This window comes from Austrofundulus limnaeus, unplaced genomic scaffold (assembly GCF_001266775.1).
Source record: "Austrofundulus limnaeus strain Quisiro unplaced genomic scaffold, Austrofundulus_limnaeus-1.0 Scaffold361, whole genome shotgun sequence".
Taxonomy (NCBI): Eukaryota; Metazoa; Chordata; class Actinopteri; order Cyprinodontiformes; family Rivulidae; genus Austrofundulus; species Austrofundulus limnaeus.
The window spans coordinates 512,528-524,002 of record NW_013952763.1 but is presented as its reverse complement, the minus strand read 5'-3'; the positions used below and the strand labels follow the sequence as shown (position 1 = coordinate 524,002).

Here is an 11,475-nt window from a genome sequence, read left to right as displayed (position 1 = left end):
TATGTATATAGGTCATAAAAATAAAAGTAAATATATAAGGAAAAAAGCGTTGAACCTAAACAATTTTGCAAACTATGCCAGGATTGATAGAACTACTTTAACACCGATCTATGTTTTACTGATCAGTAACAACTCCAAATCTGACMTCCACTGGTACACATGGTTCTAATCTTGGCCTGCCAAGGGCCATAATCTCCCTGGTCCTTCGTCAAAGATCCCACAAACCATGCTTTTATACACACGTACCTGTGCTCACATAGACCCACATTTTGCCAAACCCCCAAAAGCTACATGTGTGTCTCCCCTTGGTCGGGCTAAATTAATAAAATCAAGATGTTGCCGTTGACAGGCCGGTCAACATGTGGTAGTATACCTCAGATCAGCCCTCAACAGCAGACCCCTTACAAACCCTGACTAAACCCTCCCTCCTGTCAAACACGCTTTGGGAAGTGGCTCCTTTTATTTGGGCAGCTATCCTTGTTACACAGGGGTCATTACATGGCTAGGTGAGCTACACTGTGGATTTGATGGGCGAGCTCATCACATGGGGTCATGAAAGGACAGTCAGTTGAGAATGTGTGTTGGGATAAGGAGGCCACATGGATGGTCCGATGATGGTAATGTAAACTGAGGTAGCCTAGCCRACTAGCGCTCCCTAACACAGATGTAATTTCAGTTCAGCACACAGTTGATTTGAGAAGCTTCCTCATCAGAGGGGGGTCTTTGCAATTAACAGGGGCTGCGGGTTTTAAAAAAATCTAAACTTAATCATGAAGTAACCTCTCTTTAAACAATCAGTAGGGTGGTCAGCATGAATGTGAGTAAAATCTCAAGGTAAAACATTTAAACTGGAGCTACTACCTTGCTCTGACTGTACTGTCCATACTGGTAGGTGGGGTGATGGTCGACGGCGTAGGCTGGGGAAGTGTAGGAAGGTGGGCAGTAAGACTGAGTGCTGGGTAGGGCAGGCATGCTGGTCAGGCTTGGAAGAGCCTCCAGTCGCTGAGAACCGTGGCAGCTAGCAGCCATTGCTCCATTAGGCTCAATGCCTCCGGTGAGCGGAGAGAGGGCAAAGTCACTCTGAGACTGATGTGGGACTCCGCTTGGGTTCAACAGGCCCATCACCTGAAGGTAGACACAAAAACCTGGTTCATTATAACAAATCAAACATTATCTGATAACAGCCAATGTGCATTTGATCTCATTTCTTTGGGTTATTTTTTTAATCTAATCACTGGATTAGTACATGTTCTCATTCAGCTTAACAAATCAAGGTTGTGATATTAGTTTAAAAAAAACATCGATTATCCCACTATCAGTGTCTGGAAACGATTTCTCTTTTGACTTTTCGAAATAGACCAAAGAATGTTTGTAATATATTATGTTTCCTTGTCAAAGCAGTTCAGGTTTTGAGCAGAACCAGTCTAAAAATAGTCAGTCCTATGGTACAATGTGAAATGAATTTGCATTTGTGAGGAAAAACATCTTTTTACGTAAAGTCTTCATTAAAGACCCCAAAGAGCAATGAGTGTGTGTTTGCTACCTGAGTTAGATTGGTGTCTCTAACAGTAGGTGAATATTTTTTTATGTGTAGCAAGTTTTTTTTCTTTCTGGTGTTAAGGCTGAGGGGGGTATCAGTGACACATCATGAACAGCTGCACAAGGGTCTGCGTGACAAGCAAAGTCATGAAAATGTCTTAAATAAGCGCAGTGAAAGAGAGAAGAATTACAGCCTGTGTTGATGAAAAACGAGCTTAAGTCAAGAACAAAACCAAATAGCCTCTAACCAAAGAGGTGAAGATTAATTAATACTAGGTGATACGACACTAAGGGCTTTCCCAGCTGACTGTCAGTTGGCTCCGAGATGTACACAAACTAAGGTAAGTTGTAACTGCATTTTTTTTCTGAATACATATTTTCCTTCCAGACAAACAATGCAACATATCAAACCCAAAAAATCAACTTCTATCTTGATGGTGATAACTTGAGTAGGTGCAATAATACACAGGCCTTGTATACTCATGGTATTTTAATGTGTAGCTATTATTAGAAATATATATATATATATACATCTTTTTTTTCTTACAGGTGGCATAAGTTACTTTAAAACTGTAACTGTCTTTGTAACAACAAAGAATGAAAAATAATGGCAGCACTTTATTATAAATACACATTATTTAGTCATACTTAATCAATAAGAAATGGTTAGTTAACCTTGAAAGCATCATTAATTAGGAATGATTCATATTGAAAAAGCTATAAATTAACACATTTATCAATGCTTTACCTATAAAGTTACCAACATATTCATTGCTTATTCATTATCGATAACTCGTAAATCAACTATTCTGTATACAGTGTGTATACTGTATGCTTACATAAATGTGCTTTCACACCATGTGAGATATGTATTAATGGTTAGAAAACATTTGAAATCTACTAATCCTGCATCACATCAATTATTAAAGGCAGATAGTTGTTTTGTGAACCCTTCTTAAGTAAAGACTATGCTTTTTCAAGTATTTGTTAATGTAGATAAAACCCTGAAGGCCCACAAGTTCCTTTTCACCTGTGGAAATTGGACCAAAATCATGGTCATTTCAAACCATCTCTAAGCATTAATACATGTCTAAGACATGGTTTGAAAGTACATTTATTTGAGCATTTACACAGTCTACAGAATAGCTGATTCATGAGTTATTAAGCATTAATGAACAATAAGTATGTTGGTTTTGGAAGTAATTAGCCTTCATGGGTAAAGCATTAACAAACGTGTTAATTTATAGCTTATAAAGTATGAATTATCTTTCAGTAATGATCTTTTCAAAGTAGCGAACCATTTATTAATGATCAATTAATGCTAAATAATGTGTAGTTATCATAAAGGTTTTTCCAAAATAATGATTTTTTATATGAAACAATATTCTGAACTACAGTTTATGCAAAAAAAAGTTTTGTTTGTATTGATATTTTCTCAAGCACTAACACTGAGTGCAGTACGTGTGCATGAAAGTGTACAAACAGTTTGTGTGGCATATACCTACAAGCTTGCAAAAAAAATAGGTGTATGATCTACACGATAGGGTACTATTTCTCAGCAACTGAAACAGCAGCAGTTCCTGATAGTGTGTCTGTTTTGAGGTTGTTCCGGAGATTAGGTCCCAGGGGGGTGCAAATCCTGGCCGCCTGCTTCCTTGGTGAGAAAGGATTGCTTTGGTATGCGCCAGATCAGTGCTGAGAGGCCAGAGATGGAGAAAGCCATCGGCCTGGCTGCTGCAGAGCTCACCGCTCCAGTGAGAATATTGCTGATCTAAAGCAAAACGTATCCATAACGAGACTCCGTGACCATATCTGGAGTCAGTGGAATCCTCTGATGTATACGGAGCAGTAAGTAGGGTAGAGTTGCATTTATGGACAAATTTGGAGTCCAGATAACACAAGGGGCATCACTCTTGCTAGGGCCTCGAAGAAAATCCACCACGGCGATCCGACAAAACCGAAGCTGTAAACTTTTCCAAGTGCAAAGAAATCCCCAAGTATCAATGTCATAGAATTTAATCACTTCTCATTTCCTCTCCCTTATTAAGTTAAAATTAATTGTCTCATCATGTGATAGAGAGAAAACTGCACTGCAATAAACATTCGAATTGCTGCAATGAATACACGAATTAAAACAAATTAGCCAACAAAGTGATTCATTTGCATATATTACACACTCTGTTAGGAGGGGATAGATTACTTCATTTCAATCAATTAAGACACTGGAACACTCAGTGATTACATTCCCAGACGGAGAGAGCCTTCGAGGCATGCCGTCCGATCTGTGAGATGAGATTCTATAGAAGCCGACCACAAAAGGTTAATGGCGAAACCATCCAAGGGGCCAGACCACCTTTGGCCTCTTTATAGGAATTTTAGCTCCTTGGTGACCCTATGGCATGAGTGAACTCATACCAGAGTTACAGAAGGCAGCTCCAGATTGCATACCAAAAATGCTTCCACAAAGTTTCTAAAGTACGAGTAAAAAGTTGCGACTTTTAATTGAATTTATCTTCATATTGTTTGAATAAATTGCAAACTAGTAATGTTTTAACGGCTAAACATGTATGTTTTAGCCCATAACTTTGGCTATTACATCAAAGGAGTCAATTATAACTTTACTCTCAACCTTCCAAGAGTGCACCCCAGCAAACAATGCTCTCTTGTTTGTCAATTCTTGGGCACTCAGACAGCAACAAACCTGCTCAACACAATTTTTTTTTATCTTTGCCTACCAGGAGACTGAGATTCTCTCTCATGGGAATTAGTACCCAGCATGCATTGCAAAAAGGCCAGCCACCCTTTGTGGCGGTTAAAAGCTCGTTTTACGCCTGTTAGTCCATCTTCTTGGCCGATAGGGAGCCACCGATGGACACTGATGACTGTGTAATCGACCATAATTGTCTTTTCAGTTTTGATTTGTGTCATCATCTGACAACCATACATCCTTCCTCGTGTCTGGTACTTTCTGCCAGTCTGGTGACTGACGTTTGCCACATTTCAAATTCATCAGACTGTCTGTCAGAGTAAACAAAAATGAAAAGCTACCTAGTTCTTTACCCTAACAAGGTTTCATCAATGACAAGATAATCACACCCCCCGCTGTAGGTCATACAGAGATGTGTGTGTGTGTTATTATTTATCCATATGGTGTGTTTCATGAAGAACCCTTTGCCATCTGTTTCCTAACGGATTCGAACTAGACTGGTGTGGCAATTTTTCGCGCAACTTTGAAGTACAGAAATACATTTGTGAATGTATGTGTGTGAATGTTTCAACATGTCCTTTGGTACATGTACCAAAGGTACGAGGTGCACAGACTGACCTGTGGCGAGAGGCTGTTGCTGATGCCGGGGTTAACGGTGCCGGTGTGTCCAGCTGGGCTCACAAAGCTGTCTGAGTATCCTGAGAAGTTGTGTCGCCCCGAGGAGAGGCAGTACGCCGAGCCTCCGTCCTGGGAAGTTGCAGACGAGCTGATCCCAGCCTGGTGCGCGGAGGTTGGTGGCAACGGCTGCGGTCGATGGACGGTGCCAGGCTGCTCTGAGGTGGCTGAGAAGAGAACGCTCCTCGTGAATTCTAATGTTGCTTATGAAAAAATGTGATTTCAGTTTCATCTTTAAAGACATCGGAGTAAATATTTGTTTATGCTGTGTTTTCACCTTGGGCGATAGAAGTCGGAGGGTAAGGGCTGTCTGACAGCTGATAAGGCTGCAGGCCCGGCATAGCTGACGGGGGAAAACCACCAGGTATGAGGTGGTTAAAGGCCATCAGCTGATTGGCTCCAGCCTGCTTCCTCCACCGAGCTCTTCTGTTACTGAACCACACCTGGGAAGAAGAGCGGAGAGTTTCCTGAGTCTAGCTACCCTCGCGCAGTAATTACATGCTCTTTTTCATTCGTGAGTGTGCTTTGTTCCAGGTCAGTGACATTATATGTGTTGGAGGCCTCTCTGTCCCATAAAAGGAGAGCTAAACTGATAGAGATCTGAGCATCTGCGCTGAAACCACATCTCTGGGTAACACTGCAGGGCTGCTATGGCTGTTAGGCAGCTATCTAAATTGAGCATCTACTTGCAGATTTTAACATAGCTCTTTCTGGCACAAAAATATGTTAGCAAAAATAGAAAACTGGTTTCATACCAAAGGCCTGCAATATTAGTTTTTTTCTGAATATGCAGCAAAGGGGCAGGGGTGAGTGTCGGGGGGTGGGGAGTGAAGGGAAACACATGTCTAATGACAGTAAAGAATGCGTGGCAATACCCCGAGATAATTTAACACCCACGTGACGCGAATTCACGACAGAGTGACACATCTCTTCTCTGTCAAATCTTCGGAAACTTGGTGAGTACAGACGTGTGTTCGAACCTGAACTCGAGCCTCAGTCAGTTTGGCCCTCTGAGCCAGCTCCTCTCGTGTGTAGATGTCGGGGTAGTGCGTCCGCTCGAAGGCCCTCTCCAGCTCCTCCAGCTGCTCGGCTGTGAAGGTGGTCCGACTACGGCGCTGCTTCCTCTTTAAGGGCAGACCCGGCTCGGAGTCCACGTCGGAGCCCTCATCCGAGTGACTGGCTGGGATTGCAAAATAAGCACACACTCATTTGGAATCGGGCCAACAGAGGGTGCATTTTTAATACAATAGCCTTGATTCAAGACAAGGGCTTATGGTGTGGTGCCACTATAAGGTTGTGTCTCCCAACTCCCTGGTTCCTGAGGGGATCAAAAGCCAGGGAGTGCTTGAACACAGATTAAAGAGGACTATAGCCCTCTGGGGCATCGATCGCCTGGTGTCTCCTGATCTTACGCATGCTGTGTGCTACACTGATAGCATCCTTTTTTTTCTTTTTTCTTTTTTTTGAAGAAAATAAAACACTGATAGCATCCTATAGTGGAAGAAAGGCAGCTTTTTGCAGGTGCTTCTTGATTTGTTCAGTTTAAACATCAAGACAAAGCGGTGGTGACAAATCCACCCCAAAGAGACACCTCAGGAAGAAAGCTCACATGGCCTTTTTGACTCACAAATTACGTATGCCGTAAACATGCTCAGAGTGAAGAAATAGGTGGCAGAGCAGGTGTAAGTAAGAAAAAAAGTTTCAATATGAAGCTAGCCTCTTTGTACCGGATCTCTCTCTCTCTCTCTCTCTCTCTCTCTCTCTCTCTCTCTCTCTCTCTGCCCTCCAGATTTAAAGCTTTAATTAAAAAAGTGCCAAGTCAGACATTTAGAATGGGAGGGTTTGGGGGATCTCCCCTTGCCTCTGGAGCCTCTGGAAGCAAGCAGGAAATGTTTGCGCCGGTTGCCAGTGTGTGTCTGACCAGGCATTACACACGGATTTGGCCTCTGGGAATGCTGCAGCTCAAAGGGCCGCTGGCAAACAAGATTCTCATGCTAAGACAAGCTCTTTATTACATTTGAAACAGGGGCGCCACGCTGGCATACAGACGCTCTGGGACGGTCCGTGTGAGCTTCGGATGTGGTTTGTTTATGTAAGAATCTGAGACCAATTGGAGCAATTTTTATAGTTCAACAGGTGCAAACGAAAGCCATGCAACCATACCAAGATGTTAAAACTTGAGCAAAAAACTCTAAACGACAGAGCATCACTAACTATTACTAGAGTTTTACAAGTGAACTCATTTGTTGTTTCTTTTATTTTCCTTTGGGTTTTTCTAATAACTCTAATGAAAACTTTCATCACAAACTATCATTTACTGGCAAATGATAGTGTTGTTGTTTTTTCATCCTGTAGCTTGGTCTTTGTCTTTTTCCATCTTCCTCTCCCACTTTTTTTTTGGAAGTGATGTGGCCAAGCTTTTGTTTCTTTGCAGGGGAAAGCCTGTGGCAGGGCTCTATTGGACCGATTACCACGCTCCATCTGTAGGAGCCATCAGGGACGCCCGAGGTCGCATTCAGGGGCCTGTCACCTGCCCAGCAGGGGAGTCGGGAGAGAAGGGAGAGACTGAAGGGTAGGATGGGGGGCTGTAGAGGCAGGGGGCTGAGTAGGGGAATGAGGAGTGGGAGGGAAATGGGGCACAAAAGGGTCCAGAGAAGGGCCACTGGAGCTGTGGAGGGACACAGCAGGGGAGCGCCCCTTCATCCCCTCCTTCCATGGCCTGAGGGGCACAAAGCTGGGGGATGGGGAAAGAGGGTGGGGAGAGCCAAGAGTTGACATGGAGGGGAGATGGGAAGGCACCTGAAGAAGATGCTGTAGAAGGGGGAGGAAAGTGAGGGGAAGGAGTGTGCGAGATTTTCTTTCACAGGGACCTGTTCTTTCCGTCAAACTCTCTCTCTCTTCAATTGTGTCTTTCTTTAGACTCACTCATCGCTGTGTGCACATCTTTAACACTTTCAGACACTGTTCTTACACTGCCCCTGGACTGATCTGAGCTGATGCAGGAGTGTAGGCTAGTTCCCACACATTCCTCACAATAAATGACAGAAGAGGACACTGGGCACACAAAGGGGTGTCTCGCCCTTCTTACATAAACACACAAATCAAATTTTACGCTGCAGATAACGCAATAGGGAGCTAAAAACATTGCCCAGTTTGGCTGTGATTCTGACAAAAAATATCAAATTATTATTCTCCAGGTGAGGCCTGCTTAAGTATTATTCTCAAAATAATATATGTTTGCTCATAAAACAAGTTTGAACATAATGGATGAACTATTAGGCACAGCTTGGAGTATTCAAGTAAATTCAACAGGTTTTTCACCTATAAATTAAATAAAATGCATTCACTCATAAAAAGTATACTCTTGACATCAGCATAGATGATCATTCAGAGTTACCATTCATGTGCAGAGGTATTTATTGATGGATTGCTCGTTGCCGACAGGAAATAAAAGGGGAAAACTCCAGGAGGTCTCAGATGTGAGCCTGGCAGACATCCACTATCAGATTAGCTTCACATGTAGCAGGAGTGCCTCTAACAAACCATAAGCAGAGGATAACGATTGGTCTAGTTTAGCACGTAGACTTCTACAAAACTGAGCTCATTCTGGCTTGCATCTATTTCCTATCCTTCCATAGATACCAACAAAAAATAGGGTATGTGCCACCGACATAAAACTATGCTCATAAATGCACATAGTTTGAGAAAATAAAGGAAAACTGCGACTAAGTACACAGGAAAATAAAAGCAACAAAAAGCGAAATTAAAACAAAGGGGTAAATTAAAGAAAAACAACAAAATCCAAGCATGTGGGTCAGTTTATGGCCTTTTTTAGGTGGGGGTGGCTAGCCCGTCCTCCAACCACTGTTAATAGGGAAGGTAATGGAGCTGGTGACATGTGTTCGCAACACGAAACAAAGACCATAAGAGACAAATGAACTAGCTATTTGCCCAGGGAAGTAGATCTGCTCCTTTCAGGCCATGGAGCGCAGCGCAAGCAAGCCTCTGAATAAAATAGCTGAATGCCACATAGAGAGCCCGAGTGAGCAGATGCTTTGGGGGGAAAAGAATGGTTAACTGACAGCTTATGGACTCAGCTGGGGTTAACAGTTTTCGGGGTGTGAGTGGGCTGCTCACTTGACTTGCTAAAGAGCCCCCAGGAACCTGCAGCTGCCTGGGAAAAAGGAGGAGGATGAGGAGGGGTGGTGTGTGTCTGTACGTGTGTGTGTGGGGTGGGGGGGGGTGGGGGGAAATAATAAAAAGAGTGTGAGATGATGATGATGTGAAAGAGAAAATAAAACACTGAGTAGAAGAGCACAGGAGGTTGGCACTTGACGGACAAAGGAATGGCCGGCGATACGGAGTTGAAAGATGTATCTGTGTCTAACGCCGGTGTGGTGACAAGAAGCCACAAATGGCCCTGCGTGGCTTTTATCTGTGCCCAGTGTGGGATGGTTATTATTTCGTTCCACCGTGGTGCAGTTAGGTGACAGTTTCACGGTGGCATTTCCACCCTCGGGCTTTAGACAAAGCAGCTCCACAGAACCCACACGGGGCCACAGCGAAAGGCCAGGCTGCTGCACGTTCCACTCAAACAGAGGGCTAACTAGCAAAGATCCATATTAGCCCGGCCTTATTTAGGTGAGACCAACAAACAAACCAAGCATTTCATTTAAAAACGCACATATTAATTGCAAAACGTTTTATTTTATATTATTTTTATTTTTCTGTTTCAGTTTTCCTTCTTATTTTTATTACTGTTGGATGTTGTTTTGTTTTTATTATCTGGAGGACTACAGATGTAAATTAGCCTTAGGCTAAATCTGGTGCAATGCATCAAATGTTTTTATGCTTATGTTTTAATAGTACATTGTCCTAACAAATAAATCCATTCATTCATTCATTCATTCATTCATTCATTCATTCACACACAGCACGATGGGTGGAGAAAAAAAACAAAATGGTACAATAGGTAAGTTTGTGATGAATGAAAATCCAGTAAGCAATTCTGATTCCTTGGTGGGATATCCTTTTATTGGCTGACACATTTTCCCAAACATTATCGTAACCTCCCTTTCCTGGGGCCTAATAGTTGTAACAGTCAAGTGACCCTAAGTTGGCCCCTGACCTTTTCACAGCGACTGCACAGCACTGCAGTGAAAACAGCCTTGCTACCACCGCTGCTCAAAGAAAACCTCGTTCTGTTTCCATCCTGCCAACAATTATGGCTCATTTTCTAAGCTAAAATGCAGGTAACAAACAGAGCAAACTAATGCACAAGTGCAATTCTTTTTTTGTTTTCCAGGAGGAAAAAGGTAATTCATCAGTCAGTAACAGAGTAGTGCTGGCATGTCCATAATGTGCAATGTGCTGAGCGAAAACAGCTCCACAAAAACTGAGGCTAAACAAAGTTAAGTGATTGACAACGCTGTCTGCCTTTACTCAATTAACCATCCCATTGTGCTCCTCTTTGCAAAGTCCCCTCGCCCCCGACCCTTTTCTCCTCACGTCTCTTTATCCTCCCCATCACAGAGTTTTGCTTGGCTAATACTTCCAAGGAAATAGAGAGCTCCTTTTTCTTCTGTTGGGGCTCCTCTTCTTGACCTTCTATTGCTCACTGCCTCGCTTTCAGCCACTTCACAGTGTCTCTGGGGTTAGTGGGGAGAATGCGGAGAGTACATCATCGCCGAGGGGCCGGGCTCGGGGCAGGACCCCAGCCCGTTACTTCAAAGTTGCCCTGCATTCATTAATTGTCCTTTGAATTAATATTGCGGGGATCACAATGCTGGTGCCAACGGAGAAAGAGGCTTTAATGAAGCATAGAGTCTGCATTCAGTTGCAGATCAGTTAGTGTGGATTTTTTCCTTTCTTATTTGAAGAAAGAGAGTCTTGAGAATCAGAAAAAATGTCTATCTACCCATTTACCCATCCACAACTTATCTATTAATCTATCTATCTGTCTATCTACCGATTTATCTACCCATCTATCTATGCATCTATCTACCAGTATCCATCTATCTGCCCCTCTATCTGTCTATCTACCCATCTATATCCACCCAGAGTTTCTGAAGTTCCATATTGCCGTTTGTTTTCCCCCCAGCAGGATAAACAAGCACTATAAGCTCTATTAATACACGAAAATGAAGAATGAGGCCCTCATATAAACTCTTCCACAATCCAGCCCTCAGAGGAAAATAGAAATGTGGCAGAAGCAGACATTCCTCTGGTTGCTTTCGAGCCTTCACTCTTGTTTAAACCTCCAATCACAGGATCTAACAGAAAAAGAAAATATCCACGTCCATCTTTCTGTTTACAGTTATGCGTCACTGCCATGTTTGCTCTGTGTGCGTGAAAGGGTTGTATCTGCTTATTTCAATGCCTCCCTATAAGTTACACAATGTGAAGGTCGGCTTAAGATGGGATAAACGGGGAGATTTGAGCAAATATGATTCACGTTTTGACTGCCTGTTTGCTGAAACACAAATTTGGTCTGTTTGCTCTCTCTCTCTCTCTCTCTCTCTCTCTCTCTCTCTCTCTCTCTCTCTCTCTCTCTC

General features: G+C 42.9%; 1 protein-coding gene across 1 annotated transcript in view; it reads right to left on the bottom strand.

Annotated features, from left to right (window-relative positions):
* Positions 1-11,475, bottom strand: part of pax3a (paired box 3a) — a 19,862-nt gene that overhangs the window by 3,023 nt on the left and 5,364 nt on the right. Inside the window, exons 5-8 of the mRNA XM_014023258.1 lie at positions 5,902-6,101; positions 5,199-5,364; positions 4,865-5,088; positions 862-1,125 (exon numbers count right to left, since the gene is read on the bottom strand). Coding sequence (XP_013878712.1) covers positions 862-1,125; positions 4,865-5,088; positions 5,199-5,364; positions 5,902-6,101 — 854 coding nt within the window. The remainder of the gene's footprint in view (positions 1-861; positions 1,126-4,864; positions 5,089-5,198; positions 5,365-5,901; positions 6,102-11,475) is intronic.